This window comes from Anthonomus grandis, chromosome 4 (assembly GCF_022605725.1).
Source record: "Anthonomus grandis grandis chromosome 4, icAntGran1.3, whole genome shotgun sequence".
NCBI lineage: Eukaryota > Metazoa > Arthropoda > Insecta > Coleoptera > Curculionidae > Anthonomus > Anthonomus grandis.
The window spans coordinates 8,821,415-8,845,384 of NC_065549.1; the positions used below are offsets into that span (position 1 = coordinate 8,821,415).

Consider the following 23,970-nt stretch of genomic DNA (forward strand, 5'->3'; position numbering starts at 1 on the left):
AATTGCTTGGTTTTAAAGCAAGTTTCACCGTGTTAGCGTTGCAAATAACTTTAATAGATTATTAAAGTTAGGCCTATTATTTATTGGTTTGCCAATACGAATCACCTCATGAATTGTCGATGTCTCCTGTTGTTGTTTCCTTAATCCGATCATCAAGAGAAGGAGAATTAGATTCCTGCAAATTATAGATCATGAGATTATTATAGCATTTTCAACACGTTCTTGAATTTCATACGAAATGTGCAGTTGAGAAGCCAGTAGAGCGAAAGTGTACAGAAAATACTATATTAGATTCTGTAAACTTTGGTAGAGCCATTAGTGTGGGGAGACCAAGCTTCAACTGTAGCAAATTTTTCCTTAAGCAATTTGATTTCTGTCACCTGTGTCATTTTTTTTGTAAGAGAAAGAGGCATACTATTGAAGGCATCCTTGCATAAAATGCAAAAGTACATGAGCACACGCTTTTGCAAAACAATCGCTATTAATTCAGAGGTTGATGGACCAGAACACTTTTCAGCCAGGTGAAATCTTCTACAGCTATCACATATGACCAATTGCTTCGCATCCAGAAGCAAACTACCTGTACGGCAGTTATGAGCCATTGTAACCACAAGTTATAATACACTAATATTTTAACAATCCTTGAATATTGTGTAAAAATGATTATCAATTAGTGCAGAACACTCACGAATCCATCCAGAGGAAGCAATATTTGCACATATAGAGCACAAAACGTAACAATGATAGGCGCCGTCTTGGGAAAATAAAATGAAAAAGAAGGGTTAGAACCTTTACATGCAAAACGTCGTCTTTCCATGTTTTTACTCGCTGTTTTGTTGATGGCTGATTGAACGTATATACATAATTGATTCTATTATAAAATTTCTCTATTTAGGTGAATCCTCCAAGTAGTCTTCCACTGGCTCTACCATCCACCTCTTCTGGGTTTTACAACGAATTCGAACCAACCTGTCCGGAAAATGGCAACATTGTTAGTTTAGAATCCCATGAATGGGAAGGTTGTCAATCCTGCGTCCAGCAGGACTATAATACGACTTGTCATCATGCTAATTTGGATGGTAAGTAACGCATTTATTTTTAAAATTTAGTAGTGACTAAAGTGGTATTTAGGAGACTTGGTAACGCTCTCGTTGACATTTGGTATCTACTTGCGCACGCCGTTATGAAAATCCTCCTTTAGGCGGTTTTCGTGTAAATATAAATCGTAGTGACTATTTTTCAGCGTTGCCAATATTTGAGATATTTCTGAAATTGTGAGGAATTTACAGAACTGTTTCTGAGGCAAGCGAAGTCGTTAAATATATGACAAAGAATTTGTAATTTTAATCATATTAATGATATTACATTTTCTAAATATACTTCTGACTCTAGCTTTTTGAATAACCCGCTTTCATTTTTCTTTTCCATTTCCTTATTGATGTTACATTTATTTTGATAAATGTGATCGGGATGAACTGGCAACGCAGCCGTCTTTATTGTTGACATTTCATGTTTACCTGTCAAAGTCAAAAGTTTTGCCGTTTTGTTTTGGAAATTATCGATTAGTCCTATCGTTGTTTTTTTTTTTTTGTTTTTCTTCATACAGTGCAAGAAGGGGCTTTTTGAATAATTCGCCATAATTTTCGTCTTCTGCTCCCTCAAATATATCAAAGAATTTGTAATTTGAATGATATTAAGAACATTTAATTTTCTAAATATACTTCTAACTCTAGCTTGTTGAGTAACCCGCTATAATTTTTCATGTTACATTTATATACATTTATATTTAATGTTACATTTATTGTGGTGAATGCGATCGGGATGAATTGGCAACGCTGCCGTGTTCATTGTTGAAATTTCATGTTTACCTGTCAAAGTCAAAAGTTTTGCCGTTTTGTTTTGGGATTTATCGATTAGTCCGATCGTTATTTTTTTTTTGTTTTTCTTCATACAGTGCAAGAAGAGGCTTTTTGAATAATTCGCCATAATTTTCGCCTTCTGCTCCCTTAAATATATCAAAGAATTTGTAATTTGAATGATATTAATAACATTTAATTTTCTAAATATACTTCTAACTCTCTCTCTTTGACTCACCCGCTATAATTTTTCCTTTCCTTTTGAATGTTACATTTATTTGATGAAAGTGATTCGGATGAACTGGCAACGCTGCCGTGTTCATTGTTGACATGTCATGTTTACCTGTCAACGTCAAAAATTTTGCCGTTTTGTTTGTGTTGTTTTGGAAATTATCGATCAGTCCGATAGTTGTTTTTTTTTATTTTTCTTCATACAATGTGAGAACTGTTGAAGAATAAAGTGATTCCATCTTTATTAGATGCAACTGAAGAAAAATCATCAAGAAAACAAACTTTTCCCTACGTGCGCCCGCCTAAATGTTCTAAATGTAACTTTTCGTAAACAGATGTCGCGAGCGCTCCCGGTCGTAAAGTATTGTGGCCGGTAGAACAGTTTCCTAGTTTTCTTGTGGCATGTGCCCCTGCGACGGCCATTTTGCCAAAACCGAGTGAAATTGTGTCGAATTTTGCAAAAGTTTTTACAATCGGTAAGCAAAAATTCTTTATTGATTGTGTAGGATACTTTGTGAAAACTAATCCGTGTGTTCGGTTAATTGTGGTTTGTGTGCCAACTGGCGAAAAATCGACATCAGACACATCTGCGGCGGCCAATCTATAATATCCTGTGCCACCCGTAAGGACAAGTCATGGAAGCCGAATAATCGGACACATGCTTTTGGCCTAAAACTCGAAAATTGGCGAAATTACGTCGTGTCGGGCGCTTTATTTTTGTAATACGGGTGACTTGTCTCGGTGTGAATCGTTCGGTTCCCTTGCGCTGGCGTAATTATAGCAGAAACTCCGTTTATTTTCGAACTTTGTCGTGCCCTTTTCGCAGGGCAGTGCATCACATTACGACAGCTACGTGTTTTTAAGATATTTCTGGTTTCGTAAAATCGCGTAAAACTGGGGCCCAACGTTATTGTTTTGGTCGCGTTATCACGTAACTTCCAGTTCGATATTTGGGTCTGGGGTGTCAACACACAAATATGCCAACAACCGATTCGTAAAATCTAAAACGACGTAGCATCGAGATTCTAGCCCGTGGCTCGATTGGCATTTGGTGGCGTTCCGATTGATTTTATTTCCCTTTTCTTTTAACAAAAATGCATTTTTGCGAATCCCTTCGCGGTTATTAAAACTGTCCTCATCAGTATCCAGTGTAAATGACCTTGACGTAAAAATTACACCCATCACTTTTCGAAAATAAGGTTAGGAATAGGTTCCACTTGCTGCAACTATCACCAACTTTAATACCATGCATGGTATGTACCCAATATGTTTTATAATATTTAAATTTATCTGTCTGTTATACATGTTTAACTTTCACTCGACGACGTTTTTTTTGACCCACGATCCTGGGGAAAAAACGCAGTGTGATAGTGAATGATTTGACAGATTTACAGTAGATCTTTGTCAGTATTTTTTTTGTGATTTTTTTTTTGTTTCCATATTGACCCACTGACAGTAAAATAACATTCTTACTAGTCCTAAAATAATAACTATTATGAATTCATGTCATACATTGCCCTCACTAGTATCCTCAGAAAGTGCATCAACTTCCTGATAATGCATTTCATGCCCCAGTGTGAAATCATTATAAAATTATGTATATTCAGCCATAACTTGCATGTTAAATGTCTATGTAGTTGGTATTTATACAACTAATATATAAATAAAATTCAGAACCTTTTTAACTAAAGGCAAATGCTGTGCAGATGAATGTTATGATTTCAAATAATTATTTATTTATTTATTAATGACGGGATACCTCATTACATAATTTGATAATATAATAACAGCATTCTACAAGTTAACTTAAAGTTATCCAAGATAAGCATCATATGTAGTAATCCAAAACCCATAACTAATCCTCTGTGGTATATGAAAAACAAATCAAATTACAAAAATGTGTAATATATAAACCAAGATATAAACTTAAAAGGTTCAAACATTAAAACTAAATAACAAAATTGACCAATTGCTTCTTAAATAAATTCACTGACAGGCCAAACACTTCAATGTTGCAACTATTTATGAGTTTACAGTAACCATCTATGGGAGAATTTTGACCATAGTATGGTGAAATGGAATACGGAAAGATTATGTATGAACATCATACCCGACATATTCCATAACCAGATGTAAGTTACTCTCAACAAATGCATAATCATGATCAGCAATAAACAAAGCCATCCTGAATGCATAAAATCTGAAACATTTATGTTGAACTCTTTCCACAGTTAAGTTGTGTATTTACTGATAAGGTGACCAAGCTATGAAGGCATATTCTAGCTTAGAATGAACCAGCGAGCCATAGATACCCTTTACAGTATCCAATGAAACATTCTTACAACTTTTTGATGATATAACTGTAATTCCGTTCAGATGTTCGTTGAAAATTAGATTCTTTTGAAAAATGACCCCATCAATAAGGCAGGAAGTAATATGTTTTCTGACACCCTTATAAAAGCTATTGAAAGAAAGAAAGAGAAAGAAAGAAAATGTGCTATATTACGGAAGACAACAAAATCTTGTGTACAAGCATCCTAAAAACTAAAAAATTCCAAATTCAATTCATTAAAACAGCACCTGGACACATTCAGACTATTATCCCTACACCAATCGGCAAGTCTGTCCAAGTCTTCCTGCAAAAGTGTCTGATCCCCTTGACAATGAAGCCAAAGTAAAACTGTTCTGAAAGCAATTGATAGTATCTGTAACTAAATTAAAGAAAATTGTAGAACAATGTCCCTTTTGAGGTACCCCCTGAGGTAACAGAAATTGCTGCCGACAAAAAAGAACTTATTTTCACCCTCTGCTGGTGACCCACAATAAAACTAGAGATCCAATTGAAGACCTTTGAAAAATCTGTATAAATTAAGTTAACATGTTTAAAATTGTCCATGGCATTGATCAGCCTAGTTTGATATAAAAACAAATATGTGACTGTCGATCGACCATTAAAAAAGCCATGCTAAATTTTGGCATATCCACCAACCTCAATTGATCACTTACCTACTAAGCTATTAAAGAGTTTGGGAATAGAGGACTGAATGCTGACACCTTTGTAGTTTCTGACCTCAATCCTTTCTTCATTCTTAAAAACAGACATTACAAAACTATACTTCTAGCTGTCAGGAAATACAGAAGTTTTCAATCACATATTGAACAAAATGTGAAGAGGTTTAACAATTGTGCAAATACACTTTTTGAGAAGCACATTTCATTTGGTATGCCATCAGGAGCCAAGATATATCTATTAGGCAAGTTAACAATGGATTGTCCATTATCTGCAGATTCTTGCAACTTAAAATAAAAAATATATTTTATTTTCATTAATGAAAATTTACATTGTTTCCTGACAATACAACTATTCTCTGTCACAAACTGTTCACAGATCTTCAACAACTTAAGTTTTGGTGTGATTCAATTCTTCTCCTTCCGAACTTAACTAAAATCAGTAGGTATTGTTAGGTCTTATTATCGATAAAGTTTAAATCACATATTGTGTTGCTGTCTAGCAAAATTGCATATGTTTCTAGAATTATTAGCATTGCTGTTTACAGAATTGCAGCCATTAAATTACCTCACTCATTAGCAAAATCTGTTTATTTTGCTTTCAACAAGTCAAGGCTAAAATATGGTATTATTTTTTGGGAATCCTGTAGCCAGTACCTCATGGATGCTATTTTTGTTTTACAAAAGGTGTGAGGCAAAACTTCATGAACATTCTACACCTTTGTTTAAAAAGGAGAAAATTTTGACTTCATATAGCCTATTTTAGAAGGTGATTAGATGGTTCATTTTAGAGTGTAATATAATATTTCACACCCAAAGTAGTTGTTTGTTTCTTTGCAACTTATTTTTGCTTGAATATTGATTCACTGACTGGAAGTAATAACTGCTATAAATTCCTATAATTCAGTGTTGTTTCCAATATCCACAAAAAGTGCATTAACTTCCTGATAACTATTGTGTTTCATGCTTCAGTGTGAAATCATTATAAAATTGTATCATTCAGCCATAACTTGCATGTTTAATTTTCATGTAGTGGGTATTTACATGATTACCAATATATAAAATTCAGAAAGTTTCAAACTAAAGGCGAACACCCTGCAGATTAATGTTCAATCTTGGCTCTGCTCATTGAATTCATAGCCAATGAGTTTATTTAATATATATAATGTAATAAAATCATGATTAGGTTAAAAATGTTAAGTAATTTCTTGTAGTATAACATATTTATTAAACTCTTAATAATAATATAATTATTTTTGCTCTTTGCTTAAATGGGTGTACTATTTGTAGTAATTTTTTGTTTAAGTGCAGCCAAGTTTGTTTACAATTTTACCAAAATCTATACACACACTATATCAGTCAGACTTTGCATTTGTTCAGTAGTCAATTCACTATTTGATCCTGTTGAACTTTGTTGAAAATTGGAGGAGACTAGAATATATTGAACAATATATACCTTCTAAGCCTAGAGATCTTTCTTTAGAGCCTGATCTAGAATATCATTCACCTAAAAAATTGAAACTTTAAGGAAAAGACCCCTTGCTGTTGCTTTAAGTGTGACCAACCAAATCACTTATCTAAATATTGTTTATCTGATATCACTTTTACACAAAAAACATTAGCCAGATTTTTTAAGGGATTGTTTGGCAAAGGAGAGGTCAGTTTTAGGTTAGGGATTGTCCTCAAATGTTAAATTGACCTTAGTAAGTAAAACCTATAGTGATATTAATCAGCAGCATGTTTTTGATTATATTTTGCCTCATGTAGATGCAGGTGCATGTCCTTATCTTAGGACAATCTTTCTTTGGTTTGTTGAACTCTGGAGCAAGTAGAATTTTGGTTGCTTCAGTTGGTAGGAAAGAGTTGTTAGAACTCTTAGGAACGACAGGGAAATTGGATGTGATTCCTTGCCTAAATGTGGAATGGAAGCTGTCTCGAGAACTGTTCTTATTCAGACATCAGGTCCGAGTGACTTTAAGAGATACACTTCTAACAACATATTACAGCAACTTCCATTCTATTTTAACTTGCTATTCTTGCCTGGGGTCATTCCTTTCATATTGAGAAGGCATTTGGCAACAAAGAAAATGCATCTGTATAATCTCCGGTCTTGGCTATAGAGAGGACTGTCATAATTCATTTATGTCTTAACATTTTAACCTTACCCTGTGTGTATATTATGCATTGTTTGTTGCATGTTAAACAAAATCTTAATCTAAACAACTCTCATAAAGATTTTCACACCTACCCCACAAGAAACAACAGTAATTTGGTACCTGACTTTGGTCATCTCAAAAGATCCAGAAATGGTTATTTTTTTCAAGATTCAAGATATTTAGCATAAAAATTCTTTAATTGAGTACCAGCTAGAATTATAGCTTGTAACTTTAGTCAGTTCAAAGAAGAAATCAAGAGGTATCTTGTGTGTGGTACCTTCTTTTCATCTGAGGAGTACCTCAGATCCAGTTTTTACCTATAGTGCTGTTTCATTACCTCTTTTTTTTGTAGTTTTCACATTTTATTTTAAATATTCATCAATCTTGCATAATTTCATTTGTTTAATTGAATGTGACTTGTATAAGTACTGAATTTGTATATATTATACCAATAAATTATTTACTATCTATCTATGTTTAGGTATGTCTTCGGATAGAAATAGAAGTACAACTTGTACAGTAGTTTCAAATGAGATCTGTGACTGTATTGGTGTGGTATGGTGTCAAGTTATTTGATTTGCATGTAGTTCCTAAATTAAGACATGAAATTGTGCTCACAATTATTTTTGGAAAAATATGGGTATTGGACCTTCTCTGAAATTCTTGGTAATCTGCAAATTAATCACATACATGTTGAAGATTTGGCTGATGAACAAATGCACTGTCTCAATAATACAATGTCTGGTTATTTTGATAAAATTAGAGATAAACTTAGCTGCACTTCTGCAATTTAACATAAAATCACTCTTTAATTAAAGTTATTACCCTGTTTCTCCTCGTAAACAAAACTAATCATTATTTTATTATGGTATATTATAATAAATGAAACATATTAAATAAACCAGATCATAACAATAACAACAGCAACTATGAAACTTTTAAAATAAAAAATAGAGCAACATATTTTATACATTAATACATAAGTATAAAAGGTTATTTAAATAGACAAGTAACATAAAATAAGAAATATAGGTCAGTTACAAGAAAATACCTAGATGTTTGGTCCTTGTCTCTTTGTAAAGTGGCCTTCAACTAAAATACCTTGTAAACATTCTCATATCATACTACAAGAAGCTGGATTATAAGAAACCTAAGAACATTATTTTCCTACTTATGTCCCACTTAAGTGTAAAAGGTAATATAAGATTTCACACCTTTGTGGTTTTCAAAGATACAATAATTGGGCATATTATGAAAAAATTATTATACTTTATTAAATGATTTTATAATATTTTTTTTTTATATATTTCTACAGTCAAATTAATAATTATGAATTCATGTTATATGTAAGCATATTATTTACACAAAGTGGAAATAATTTATCAACATCCTGATAACTATTGTGTCTCGTGTACCTGTGTGAAATTTTTGTAAAATTATTATTATGTATAGCGAAGCACAGTAATTTTGCTATTTAGCAACTTTTATCTAAACCAACTTATTGCAAGGGGATTTTTTGTTAAAATGACTCATTTTCATGTCACTCAATTTGATTGAAAAGTGTTGGAACAAACATTTGTTCAAACTGTTTTTAAATACCACATCAATTTGTATGTATATGTGAACCTTTCAATTTCTTCCATTCATATTTTCTTTTAACTTGTTTGGCTGGGTAAATCCCCCCTTAATAAATAACATAATATTTCACACCTTTATAGTTTTTAAAGGCACAATAGGTTGTTTTCAGGATGATGAAGTAAGAGTGTATTGAGTACATGGCTTCTTTATTCCTTGTGTATATTAGGTCTTAAAAGTTTGTGATTTTAAAATATTGTTATAGGTACAAGTTCCACCACTTACTTCAGCTTCGATTATGGGAAGAAAATGTAAATTTCATTTACTAGGCAAAACATGAGAAATAGGACAAACATTTATTCTCGGAGAATGCCTAGAATTAATGTTTGTCACTATCTGCTATGCATTGGGTACTATTTGTGTCCATTTTATCCTTAGATTGGTAATCCCCCCATTGTAAGATTATCAATCAGCTGACAGAACTGAACAATGGCATTGAAACATATAGAATACTGATTTTTTATTACCAATCAAAAGTGTTAAATAAATATTGTATTTTCTTCTCTGTTCTTTCATATGTCACAATAATTTATGAAATTGCTAGCATGATAATCATAACAATGGTTTCCAATGAAAAATTTGATGTTTTATTGTTATTGTAACTTTCCCAACCCTGTTGCATCAGAGATACAAGTCTTCCCATGAATAGAAAGCAAATTCACGCTTATAACATTAACTGAACTAGAAAGAAAAATTACATTATCTCAGAGATAATTTGGCTTGTAATGCCCCTAATATAGCAACTTCACGCATATAAAATGTCTATACATCAACCAACATTTAGTTTTAGCTTTTAAATGTATATAAACAATTATGTATAAAACTGTGTGTAATTACTGTAACCGTTTATAGGAATTTTTACAAGACATACATGAGGTTTTATACATAACAGTTTCAAGTAATGTTTCTTTGTGGTTTTGTTAATGACTCATTCGATTCGTAAGCAAATATTGACCAGATAAGAATTAATCTGCACTGTTGGAATTCTTGAAAAAGAAAACAAGTTGAAGCATTAATAAATCTCATTAGCATAAAACAATTTGTTTAACATCATTATTTAGGATCCATAGGGTAATAATAATACTTGTTGGTTCTGGGAAATAATTAGGTTCCTTTTTCCTGGTTGTGCATATTAATAGTCCATTAAAGTTCTAGTTAGTATAGGGATGCGGATTTATTTTGTAACTGATTTTTTTGAAACTTCTTAAAGTCATTTTAAATTCAAAAAGTACTTTATTGGTCAAACAAAGAATATGAATTTTGTCAATAAAACAAAAGTATCTCTGCGTAATAAATCTTATATAATTTTAAACATCACCAAAAACCCTAGCAAAGACAACATTAATAAAAGAATAAACCTCTTATTAAAATATTAGATTAAATTTAATGGAATAAAAATAAGAGCATTTCAAAGATCACATTTCAAAAGGGTATCATGGTGATCATAATTCATCCATATTATAATATTCCTTACCTAAAAGCAATTTTTTAAGTGATGAAAAGTCTTCAAAGAATTAACAGTCTTGATGGCAAGTGATTATACATTTTCTGTCCCTCATAAATCAAGGTTTCCAAAATATAAATAAAGTTTTCTCTGTTTTTTTTTGTAAAATGAATACTATATTCAATAGACACTGATTAGCCGAATGACAGGAGGGGGTTTTGGTTTCAAGTGTCACTTAAATAATAAAAAATACACCATCCATGCCAAACCAATCACCCAATTCCTCCCTTATGGCCCTAACAGAAAATATCCCAATGAAAGTTTTCTGTTTAAGGTCATTATGTGTTTCTCCAAGTTCAGCTTACAATCTATTAGTATTCCGAGAAGTTTAGATACTGTTAAATCAGAAAGTTGATTATAATTCAACAGGGTTGGAATTACCCTGTCTTTCTTCCAGCTTTCAGGAGTATCAGTGGGTATCATGTTTTTTCCCTTTCGTCTACCTTTGGATGTCTTTTCTCAGCTCAGCTTTAGGAAACTGGCAAATTTCTTCTGGGGTTATAAATCTATTTGCATTTAGTTTAGTTTGATCATCAATTGGTTCCCAAGGAGGAGTTTGATTACCCAGTTCTAGTTGAGGTCTATCAGTGACTGAGCATGGCAAAAAGTCAATATCTGTAAATATTTCTCTGTCAAACAGAAATATTCCGCATTTTTTAAAAGCGGAGGTAATATTTGCTGAAGTCATTGCTTTTTGATATGCTTCCCCCACACAACCTGCAACTTGATAAATGGTAACTGGCTTTCCAGGATGATGCATCAGCCAGCTATCAAATAGCAGCATTATAAGCAATACTGAAAGGCTTAAAAATGTCAATGTCTAAAGGTTGCATCTTATTGGTCGAGTGTGGTGAAAATGTCACAATAGTGACGCAATTTTCCTTAGCAAGATTGATAACTTGGATGGATAGATGACTCATGATTGTCATAAAATAAAAGACTTGGTTTTTCTTTCAAACTAGAGGTGTGCTCCATTACTTTTAAAAACAAGTCGGCATTCATTCAACCAGACAGAGACGCCAGACTTAAAGTACCAACAATCATGTGTTAAATTTAAAGTACAACAATCACCCTCTACATCACATTTAAAACCAACAATGTGAGTTTTGCTTAAATTAAAATAAAGCCTATTAGAATCGAACCATTACCTAGCAATCTCAAGGTCAGTTCCTATAACTTGTTTAAGCTAAACCACATCTCTCTATTATAGCAGATGTCCAGAGATTACTCAAATACATGAATAAAAACATTCATGTGGTTTAAGCCAATGTTCAATGACTAAAACTACATCAGGGTATCCTATAGTATCTAAAAAAATATACACACTATCAGATTTGTTGATTTGTTTTAAACTTTAAATATTTAATAAAAGGAGGGAAAGTTTTAATTTATTACTGTTGTTGGAAGCAGAGACTAGATTTTTATTGTCCATAAAAATATACCAATTGACATAGTATCATTGTCTATGTGAGAGTCTACAAGTAATATACAGCAATCTTGTCTATGATACAATCTTTAAACTCAGAAATGGTCTTGATAAATGTTAGATTTTTCTGTTTAAAAGTGTTGGTCAAAGTTACAAGATTTAATACAGTATATACATATACTTAATATAATAACTTAGAATTATACTTTTATTATATATAGTGTGACAGCAACCTTCAAAGTTATCTAACATATTCTTTAAACCAAGACTATTATTACCTAAAAAATCATTAAAACATTTTATATTTATCATTTTGGTTAAAGCCTTTAACTAAGTTTTCAATGACATTCTGTAAACAAGCCTCTGGCTTTATTTCTAGAAATTTTACATTTTTCATACCTTTTTTTACTTCTAATAGATGAAATTTAGGAGCTAAAAAGAGATCTAGCATGGTGAAAAAAGGATATTTCTATTCTTATGTGCCATTTTAGGTGCATTGCAACCAAAATGTGTCATCAGAGATTGATTTAGGTAGATTTGCAAATTGTCTCTAATTCAGCTAGAAGTCTATTGCTCTCATATTTTAGAACTCCAAGCAAGGATGCCATTTTGCGACTTTGTTTTTGCAAGTCTAGAAACTCAATCTTTGGCTCTTGGTAAGAGGTCTGTTCAGTTATTTGAACAAACATGTTTCTTCTGTGCTTTCTCTGTTGCTTCTCCAGTTCAGTTGCATACAAGTTTATTGTGTTGCTATATTCTTTCTTGTGCAGACATTTTTTTATTAGATAATAATAATCACATCCCTTATTACCAACAAAATGATCTCTAATCACAAAGCAACATCAAAATGGTGCATTATAGTGCTATGTGTGATACAATTTAAAAACATAAAAAAATATATAATGCTTACTTTCACCCTTAACAGAATTCAACTTGAGTAATAAAATTTAAAATATGATAAAAAAGATAAAATACAAACGCACAGTTAAGATACATCAACCAGACACTTAATAGTTAATAAAAGAGATTATTTATTTACAGAAGTAAAAGAAAAAATACAACTAGTAGTACCAATATCACTGCACCATAATATCTACCACATATTCAAAACTATAAAGACATATAATAATAATAATAATAATATCCTTTATTTGCCAACAAAATCGTATACAGGACGACAAAGCAACGTCATACAAAGGAGGATCTAGCTCCCATGGGGTACATTAATTTTTCTTATCTAGAATTCATAGAGGCAATATACTTATATAAACAAAATAACAAAATTTAAAATAAATATTCTAAATATCTAACACAAGTTAAAATTATTATTCAAAAGTAAAATTATAAAAACATTTAATCTGCAACCAGTGGTAAACAGCTTTTTTAAATTGGACTGTAGATTCAATGCTTCTAATATCAGCAGGTAGCATTCTATAAGCCCTGATGGCCATATAATGAGAACCTCTTTCATAGTAAGCTGAATTATGCAATGGAATACGGAGATCGCTTCTATGTCGTGTAATCATAGTCACATCCTCAGCGTACATTTCCCTATTCTCAACAAACAAATGATTGTGTCTCTTCACAAATAACACCAAGGAAGAAAAGTATAGGGAGGGAAGGGTGAGTATTTTTAGTTTGCAGAAGTAAGGCCTACAGGAAGTTCTGTAGGTCATGCCCAATAAACAACGAATGATACGCTTTTGCATTCTAAATATATCTAGAGCTCCTCTTGCAGATCCCCAGAAACAGATACCATATTGTAAGATCGACTGTACCTGTCCGAAATAAAATAGGCGAAGAGATACCTCAGACACTACATCCCTTAATCTTCTAATCAATCCGCACAAGCTAGCTAATCTGGAATAAAGGTTTTTAATATGTTTCTCCCAATTTAAATTGGGGTCAATGTGTATTCCTAAGAATTTAATACTATTGGCCACAGGGATTGACTGCCCACCAGACCACACAAGTAGAGATTCTGAGACAATATTGGCCTTCGAAAAATTAATCAACCCCGTTTTACCAGAGTTCAAAGACAACTTACTGTCCAGACACCAGGTCCTCATGCGCTCCACTGCGGATGAGCAGCCCCGTGAAAGATCTGCCACTGTCTTCCTGGCAACTATAACTGATGTGTCGTCGGCGAATTGACAAATCATATCAGAAGGGAACAGCTCAGGCAAGCCATTGACATATAATAGGAAGAGCACAGGTCCCAAGATTGAGCCCTGAGGCACACCTCTTCCTATAATTTGGGGGCGGGAAAACGTTGGTGAGCCGGAATGTGTCACACAAACTATTTGTTCTCTTTGCTCTAGATATGAACTGAGTAATTTAGATGCTGCACCCCTGATGCCATACCGTTCCAGGATGTCCAGCAGTAAAGAATGGTCAACCGTGTCAAACGCCTTAGACAAATCGAAATACAGTCCAGCCACACTGGCCTTTCTCTCAAGATTCTCCATAATATATTGTATTGCACTATAAATGGCCATTTCCGTCGATCTTTTGGGAACAAATCCGTATTGGTGTTTATTTATTATTTGATGGTGAGTTAAATAATTCATAACTATTTGATAGATAACCCTTTCAAATACCTTCGATATGGATGGTAATACGGATACTGGCCGATAGTTGGCAATATTCGTTTTTTCTCCCTTCTTAAAAACAGGCACTATTTTTGCCCGCTTAAGAGCAGAAGGAAAAATTTGGGTAGAAAGACTCTCATTGATCACATTGGAAATGGGTCCGGCTAAGTGAATTCCAACAAACTTTAAGACGAAAACCGGAATTTCATCCAAGCCAGAGGAAAATTTATTTGGAAGGTTCATCAATATCTTAAAGATATCCTGAGAATTAACAGGATTGAGAAATATGGTTGGATAATCATTATGCAAGTCATGTATATTGGAGTTACAGCTTTGTTGATGGTCAAGAGTAAAATGTTTAGCAAATAATTCGGTGATTAAAGCTGGGTTCTCAATGGACTGACCATCTTCCCTTAAAACAATATTGTTGTTAGTTTTATTTTTACCTGACTCAGATTTTAGGATTGACCATGCTGATTTTATCTTGTTTTTTGAATTTTGGATTTTGTTATCATTTATAGACTTTTTATAAGAGGAGATGTAACGTCGATATTGTTTTCTTTCATGTTTGTATGTAACGTAGTGTTCCCTAGAATTAGTATATTTGTACCAAACATAGAGATCTTTTATGTAGTTTGAATATCTTTTTATCTCTGGTGTAATCCAGGTTGGCTTCTTATTTTTCAACCTAGTCGTACATATTGGAAAAGCCAAATCAAAATAATAGAAGAGAATACGAAAGAAAGTATTATATTTTCCTTCAACTCCTTCAGCAGAATAGACCTCCTCCCATGCCTCCGACATCAGCATATTGTAAAATCGATTCATGTTGTGTGTTGAGAATTTTCGTCGCTTCACAACCATACCACATTGGGGAACCTCCATCTGTCTCTTAAAAACAAAAATTTGAGGATAATGATCAGACAGATTAGAAACAAGGACTTCAGAAGATATGACAAGACTTGAGTTCATATTTGTAAAGATGTTATCCAACTGAGAGGCACAGTGAGCAGTGATTCTAGTTTTGGAGTTAATGTAAGGTATTAGACCAAAGGTCTGCATTAGTCCAAGCAAGGCCATCACGCCATGGTCATCAGGATTACTAAAGTTAAAGTTAAAGTCTCCTGAAATAATAAAAGGAATTTTGTTATTATACATCTCATCAAGTAGGTTAGCAAGATTGTGGAGAAAAAATTGGCTGTTACCACTAGGTGATCTGTAGACACAAACAACTATTATGGAATTATTGCTATTAATAACAATTTTAGAAATGCAAAATTCAAAGTCTTTTTCTGTGCCAGTCTGTAGACTGTTTACTTCCTCTACTTTAACATGATCACTGAGATCATCTTTATAAAATATAGCAGTGCCACCTCCTTTTGAACAAGAGCGACCATAGTAACTTGAGAGGTTATACCCATGTATCTTTACAAGTGTTATGTCCTGGTTTTTTTGCCAATGTTCAGTAATTGTGAGAATGTCAGGAGATAGTGTAGCCAGCAGAACCTCGAGCTCCAGAACTTTATTGTTTAAGCTTTGCACATTGTAGTTAAGCAGCTTTAGTGCAGAATTACTGAAAGTATTTGTATTTGGTGACAAGTATTCAGCGTCAGAATGGTGAGACCCACACTGAGAATAGTTTTCATGCTTCTTGCGATGCAAATCCCGTATAGCAACTGTTAGGTTAGAATGCAGACTCATGTGGCTTGTTGACTTCTCTGATGATGGTCTAAAAAATTACGACCACGCGAGAAGTTGAACCTTTCGAAACTTACTCCACGTGGCCAGAAATTCTTATCATACACTAAGTCTTTGTGGACGGGGCTTACGCCAATCATGTATCTCTTCCGCTCAGATTTTGTTGTCTTGGGTAGACATTCTTTAATGGTTACGTTTTCTGGAACGGTATCAATGTGCTTTGCTACGTAGGTTCTAATCACCTCGCTAGTAATTGCTTTCGAGATTTTGCTAAGGTACAACCATATTTTTCTGTCCTCGTTTTTTTCAGTAGCTTGACCGAATATAGTTCCATCCTCCACACGCGTTCCTATGTTTGCTCTTTTTCTTGTGGGCATTTTATGCTCAGAGATAGAACGACCATCGACTTTGACTTCAGTCGATAGTTGTTGCCCAGCTCTAGTCTTCCGTCTTCTTTCAACTAGTTGGAAACCATCCTTCGTTTCGGTTGCTACTTGTTTATGGCCACTTGCTTCGCGGCTAACTTCAAGCTGCTCGGTGACAGTATCAGTTGTGTTTGGAAGTGGTACCTGCGTATTTGGGATGTTGACATTATTCTGTTGGGATTTTTTGTTACCTTGGTTTATGTTTTTTGTCATTTTATTTTCCTCTAAAAACTTAATTTTTTCTTTTAAGAGGGCAGTATTTTCCACTAATAATAGGTTTTTTTCCTGTAGTTCTTTAACAAGAGTTCGTAATAGTTGTACCTCAGTTGTTTGGTCAACATTAATGGTTTCCGTTTCTGGATATTCCCTGGTGTTGGAGGTTAAGTCGTGATCACAACATGTTAAACGAGTGGCGTCAATAAACTGCACTTTTTTGGAATAGTCGCGTTCGGCACAAGATCTATGAAATGCTTTTCCACACTTTATGCACACAATTGTACTTGACTTAGTAGATTTATGGCACTCAAAATAGATATTTGATGACGAGTCACTTGACGATGCGTTCTTGCCGCCCGCCATCTTATTTCCAACATTTATCTTGAAGGTACTTCATTGTTTCCTCTGCAAATATTTTGACACTGTTTATTTCTCTAATGCACTGTGGCAAAGAGCGGTACGCTTTTACAGCCCTGAAATTGTTTCTGAGGAAAAATTGTTTCTGAGGCTGCGGACCAGAGCACAGTTACTGTTTAGTCTGGAAATTAGTGTCTTGCAATGCTGACTCCACTTTAGCAATAGATCAACATATATCCCTATGCACTAGATATGACTTTGTTAAAGTGTGTGATTGCAGTTTTATCTGTATAAAATTTCAGAGAGTTTCTCAGACACCAATTCTCCATTTCATTCAACAAGCATCTGACAGACCAGTCATCGAGGCACCCATCAATATAACTGATGTGTCATCTGCATAATCGCCGAGAGCCTATTTACAAAATAGAAGTGGTCCCAAAATAGATTTCTGAGGAACACCCTGCTCCACTGCTGTTGGTTCTGAAAAAAATATGTTTTCCCATTTTAGGGGATATTTACCACCTGCTTCTGTTCACTGTCTAATAGGGATAGGAGTGTGCCTCTCAAACCAACCGAACTGAAGCTATTGAGCAATCCATGATTTATCATACCAAATGCTTTTGACAGATTAAAATAAAGACCTGCAACTTGTAGTTGTTATCTATAAGTTCAATGATATGGTCTGTTCCTCATAAATTCCTAGCTCTGTTAATTTAAGTGGCATAAAGCAATACTGACTTTCTAATAAGACATTATGAATTTAAAAAAATTTAAAAATTCTATTGTATAAGGCCCTTAATTATTTTAGAAAAGCATGATAATAAAGATACAGGTCTATTATAGTTTAGTGCATTATTGGGGATCACCCTTATTATAAACTGGGATAATTTCCCTTTTTTTATTTTATCCGGGAAAACGCCTGTAGCAAAAGTTTCATTAATGATGTGGCCTAATGGAATACAGATAAAACCAGCAACATATTTAAGAATCTTTATGGAATTTCATCAAGTCCACATGAGAATATGTTAGGCACATTTGAGAGTCAAAATATTTCCGGACGATCTGTTGGATTTAGAAATATTGTGGGAAAGTTGGTTTGTGCTTGGGTGGCGTTTAGCTGTTTTTTGTAGGCCAAAGATTACTGTGGACTAAAAATATGTATAATTCCGGAGAGGTTACTTATGGTTGTAATATCAGACTCAATTGTGATATTATTTTGAGATTTTAATTTATTGGAGTGTGCATGTCAAGTACATAAAAATCTTTCAAACTACATGAGATCTGAAGATCTTAATTTTTATGAAACTTGAAATGCAGATAAATTATACATATCTTTTACCCAGTTGTCGCAGGTACAGGATGGTCCGGAAATTACATCTCTCAAAATTTTTAATCATCTCCCATGTAGAAGAAAGAGAACTAAGACTTTTCCAACTTTTAAGATTAGGACCATGTTAGCTGACTGTCCTTTTTATTTGTTGACAGAGTTCTCTAACTGTAGATTTATTGACTAAATTAAGTTAAATTTGTTTCCTTTCATTTCTTTAAAATGTTACTATTATATTTTCTTTACTATTTTTATTAGCATTGTAGTTTTTTACTGACAATTCCTAAAAATTGTTATGATGTCGATGGAAATAAATTATTTGATTTGAGTTTGAGTAATCTTTCATATCCTTATTAATCCAGTTTTCTGTTGAATTTTTAAGCCTAGAAGTATGAATTGGAAATGCTTTATTAAACCAATAAAAAAATTTGTTATAAAAATACTTTGCAGCAAAAACGTCCTCCCAAGACTCACTCTATAAAATTTATAATGGTTTGATCTGTGAAAAAACATTTTCTAGTAAAAACTGGCCCCAGCCTATCTGTATTCTTGATTTTGAATTCCTCTCCAAAGTGATCAGATATATGTGACTTTCGAATAACACATGTTGTTCAGTGTGTAAATTTGAAAAAATATGGGCAACACAAGTAGCAGAGGTCAGTGTCACCTTTATCACATATTTTGTTCTTTAGTTCAGAAGCAGGATTTACTTAACTATTGTGAATTGGTGCAAAATTCCCAGTCGGATACCAATTATGTTTTAAAGGCATTACCCTAAAATGAAAATCAATAATTTCATTATTAGACCTGTGTAGACTATGTAGACTTACACTATTATATAACTGATGAGTGATAAACCTTAACAAAAAAAGTTATATAATGTTTGTTAATTTTTTTTACAGGGTACGTGTACATGAATGGGGACATTGGTAAACACAACTCGGGGGCGGCGTACACTGGCGCCGGCCCTGAGTCGATGGGGTCTCCGATGCCGGGTCCCCCTGGAGCTGCTCCACTTCCCGGTGCCCACCACCATCATCCCCATGATTATAGTATAGCGTCAGCCGGACCTTCTGTGGTAAGGTTTATATGGTTATAGAAATAACATATTACAAGGCTTATATAATTTGCCATAATTGAGCATGAAGTAGTTTTGAAAAAGTGATTAAAATTTTATAATAGCAACGAATAACATGTTGAGATAAGACGTAATAGGGTTTTGGCAAGTAATAATTTATGTTCTGGGAAATTTTTTATCAGGTAGGTGTAAGATAACCATTTTTTACTCAAAATGATTCTTATATAATATTTTACTGATAAATCCAATAATATTCCATCTAACTGTGTTTTTAAATATGTATAGGGTATCCCAAATTTGAGGATGGCCTGTTGGAAGTTTCCTTCTAAATTCAACAGTTTTCGACTTATTGAGTATTTTTTCAATACATTGAAAAAATGTCTATACTTTCACAAACTTTATTTAAGCATGTTTTTAATATTTAATTTCAATTTATTCTGTATTTAGGGCATCAACCCCATTACAAAAGAAAGAAATTCAAATACAAAATAAAATAGTTTAGCCTAACACCCAATTTAACACTCCATAACAAAATAATACCAGTCAATATGATATGTTGCTACATTCCAACAAGTAATATAAAATAATATTACCCGATGACACTAATAGATCTTGGAACACTGAAACTAGATTAAACTTTTAATTTTCCTGTTAAAACTAGGTAAAGTAATTCCCAATATTTCAACCTTATTAGAATTAATAAATTTAAGTGTCCGCTCAATAGAGGAGTGGGATGCATAATTAGTGCTATGAAATGGTAGTGAGAATAATCTATTATGCCTAAAATTCCTAGATGGTATATTGAAAGATATTGCACCAAGGATTTCAGGACAGTTTAACTGACCATTCACCAATTTATACAAGACCATCAGCGTACTTTCCTCCTAACAACCTCCGAGCATCATCATAAATATGATCTTTAGGTATCCTCATATCAAGCTTATATAAATAAAATCGAATTAATTTATCTTAGACCCTATCTAGGTCAGTACAACAATTTGTGTAAAAAGGGGACCATATCATTGATGTATATTCCAATTGTGACACAACAAGAGACATATATACCCTTTTACAGGTCTCAACAGAAAATTCCCTGCAACTACGCCTTCTATATTGTAAAATGAGTCAAACCTTTTATTTTTCTTGTAGTAACTAATAAACTTACATTTACTTACATTCAGAAACAGTTTATTGGCAATGCACCATTGATTGAGCATATCTAAGTCACTCTGTAATAAAACTTGATCAGAAGAAGAAACTACTTCCCTATTAAACTTGACATCGTCGGCAAAAACCAAAAAGAAACTGTTCAAAACGCCCCCCTTGGGGAACTCCAAAGGTTACACTCACACCACTTGATCTGGCATTTCCAATTTTGTCTTTGAGTCCTGCCTCACAAAAAGTCCCTAAACCAAGCAACCATAAGATTCGAAAAACCAAAAGGTTCCAGCTTCCTGAGCAGTAGAGTATGATCGACCCTGTCAAATGCCTTAATATGCGATTGAGATGCATCATTGAAACAGCAATTAAAGGAACTTTTGAAATCTATTTATTTATTTATTCGTAAACGGAATCCATTTACATATATTGTAATTATAAAAATATATCACTTAAAATCACAGTAAGCAAAGTAAATCATTTAACACAGCCACACATTACTAACAAAGAACAATTTACAATATTTGTTGTAGTTTTTGCTGAAAAGTTTTATTTGTCCAAGCCTACAGAAGTTTCGGACTGTCTGGTATTTCTAGAAGAAAGTCTAAGTTTAAAAAGTGACATCAACTGAGGATCGTCAATAACAGCATTTATTACTTCATGTAGAAAACATAAATCTAGTAGAATTCTTTTTGACTCTAGTGTTAGCAAATTTAGAGTATCTCTTACCCACTGATATTTGTCCCTGTGATATCTACTTCTAAATGCAGCAAGTCTCAAATTATTTGCTACTTTTTCGAGCTGCCTAATGTAACAGTTGTAAGATGAGGATCTTACAATTGTTACATTCAACAAACATAGTTAGTTGTTACAAACAACTAACTCATACTCCAAAATTGGTCTAACAGGTGAGCAATAAAGCATTCTGAAATAAACCATAGACAAGCCGACACTTGACCTCTGAATGAAACCAAGCACCATCATTACTTTATGAAAATAAATATGCTTCTTTTTGCCATGTGTAACTTGGCCTAAAATGTTCTGACCCTTCCATAATCTACATCAAATATATACCAATTTATAGAACCAATGCTCTTAGGAAGTTTAAGTTTTAAATTAGTAAAGCAGAATGATAATCATTTAAAGGTGTTTCCTGCAAGTCATCATCTAAACTATCCTCAATCATACCACTTTCACTGCCGCCTTCATTGACCTATACTAAAGATTTACAATACAATGTTGCTATACAAATATTTTTAATCTTCTAAGAAGTCTTGAATTTTTTCAGATATAATTGAATTTTTTTTTGGAATGTGTATATTAACCTTATACAAGAGAAAGTTTGGATAACAGGACAGATTTAAATTATATGCGTCATATATATCTTATATATTAACTTAAGCAAAAACTATTTCAAATTTATTATTTTATTTTTATTTATTTAACTATATTTTCCTCAGACAGTGGACTGTTCAGATTTTTCTGAATTAACTAAAAGTGCAAGCACAATATTTTCACCAATTGATAATTGGTTTATACAAAACAGAGTAAAACTAACACAATAATAAAGCAAAACTTAATTCTTAGGGATTCATATAGATGAATTTATGGACTGGTCAGAGCATATTTCATATCATTGTAATAAACTTAACAAAATCTGTTACTATTTGTGTACAGTATTAAAATATCTGAATGTTTTGAGGACCCAGTAATTTGCAAACTTTAGAAAAACGGATAAGTATGGAATAATTGTCTGTAATAAAGCAGTAGCTCTAAGGCACAAAATGTTTAGAATTTAATCTTGTAGAAGTGTTTTTAGGACAACGCGAATATTAACTATCTAAGCTCTATAGATATTTGAAGAAATTTTTAAGAACAGAAATAAATTTGAAAATCTCAGTTTTAATCAAATTTATAATACAAAAATCAGTGGCTTGCTTACCCACGACATAGATAAACACTGTATGAACGAGGTGCTTATTATATAGGCAAACAATTATATAACAAGCTAGACAGTGATCTTAAAAGTATTACCATTGAAAAAAAATATAAACAAATTAAAAAAAGTATCTGATATAGAGCCTTATAGCATTAAAGACTGTCTTGATCACTGAGTGATTTATTTATTGTATATGCCAACTTTCATTTAAACTGAGGTTTGTTGGGAACCTTTTTTGGACATCATTTCATTTTATGTTTTTTTTTTTTTTTACTTTTCTATAGATAGTTCTGTTCAGTGCCTTTATTAATGCAAAAGAACATTAACCGATAATAGGTGTAGGATGTATTAGAAGAAAATAAAATTAAGATTATAAACTAAATTAAAATTAGCATAAAACTTAGATTACTTACACACCTATTTTAGTAAAAAAATGTTCTAAAATAAAACTTACACTAATTTTAAATACAATACAATGAAAATATATGATATGATAAAATGTAGTTTTAAAACGAAGTAATAAATAAATTAAAAATTATACAGAACATACACCTAGATTAGTAAATATCTGTTTTTGTGCATGTAAAAAAGTTAAAATTTATAATTTAGATTCAATAAAAAGTAAACTATAGGTAAAATACCAAATACCACCTGCTAAACTAACTACGAATAGTATAATGTTTAACCCAATGATGGATATGTGTATTTAACATACTGAAAGGCCAATAATCAAAGCAAAAAAAATCCAATTTTTAGCAGAAGATATTGTAAAATGTTGGATCCAAATATGTTATAAATCTTAAGCCATATTTTTTTTTAAGTAAGGTAATTTTAAGTGCCTCCATATCTCAGTAATGATTCAACCAAGGATCTATATACTGTTAATGGTAGTTTTGTATTCAAAATATTTCCCAATATATAAAAGTGATAAAAGTGTTTACAAATATTATTTGTAAATATTATTATAGGTTGATCCTACTTTAAATGTTTATCAACAATGATACAAAGATACATGACAAATAGGACCTCTTAAATCTGAATTGATTACAATCAAATATTATTAAAATATGGGAAGTTATGTAATGGAATATGCTAAATAATTGATTGTTTGAATATTTAAACTTAACTTAAAAGAATATAACCAGTCTTTTATCTTTCCTAATCCATCTTCTGCTGCTTGTTTTGTTGTCCCAAAAGCTTCCAAAAAATATGGCAACTGTGCCATTTGCATATTCATATGATTTAATCATCGTTAATATTATAATTAGTAAATGAATTAATATATGTTATGAAGTATCGACCCAATAACTGTTTCATGAGGGGACTGCCAATCCTGACATAGTTTAGGTTCACTAAATTCATTA

At 32.6% G+C, this 23,970-nt stretch overlaps 1 protein-coding gene across 2 annotated transcripts in view; it reads left to right on the top strand.

Moving 5' to 3' along the window:
• The first annotated feature begins 2,416 nt into the window (after positions 1–2,416).
• The window catches only part of LOC126735750 (la-related protein Larp4B-like), a 72,729-nt gene continuing 51,175 nt past the window's right edge, over positions 2,417–23,970 (top strand). Inside the window, exons 1-2 of one of the 2 annotated variants that reach the window (XM_050439840.1) lie at positions 2,417–2,563; positions 19,334–19,509. In XM_050439840.1, coding sequence (XP_050295797.1) covers positions 19,345–19,509 — 165 coding nt within the window. In that variant the 5' untranslated portion in view covers positions 2,417–2,563; positions 19,334–19,344. Of the gene's footprint in view, positions 3,341–19,333; positions 19,510–23,970 lie in introns of both variants that reach the window. The other variant, XM_050439839.1, reaches the window with a different exon arrangement.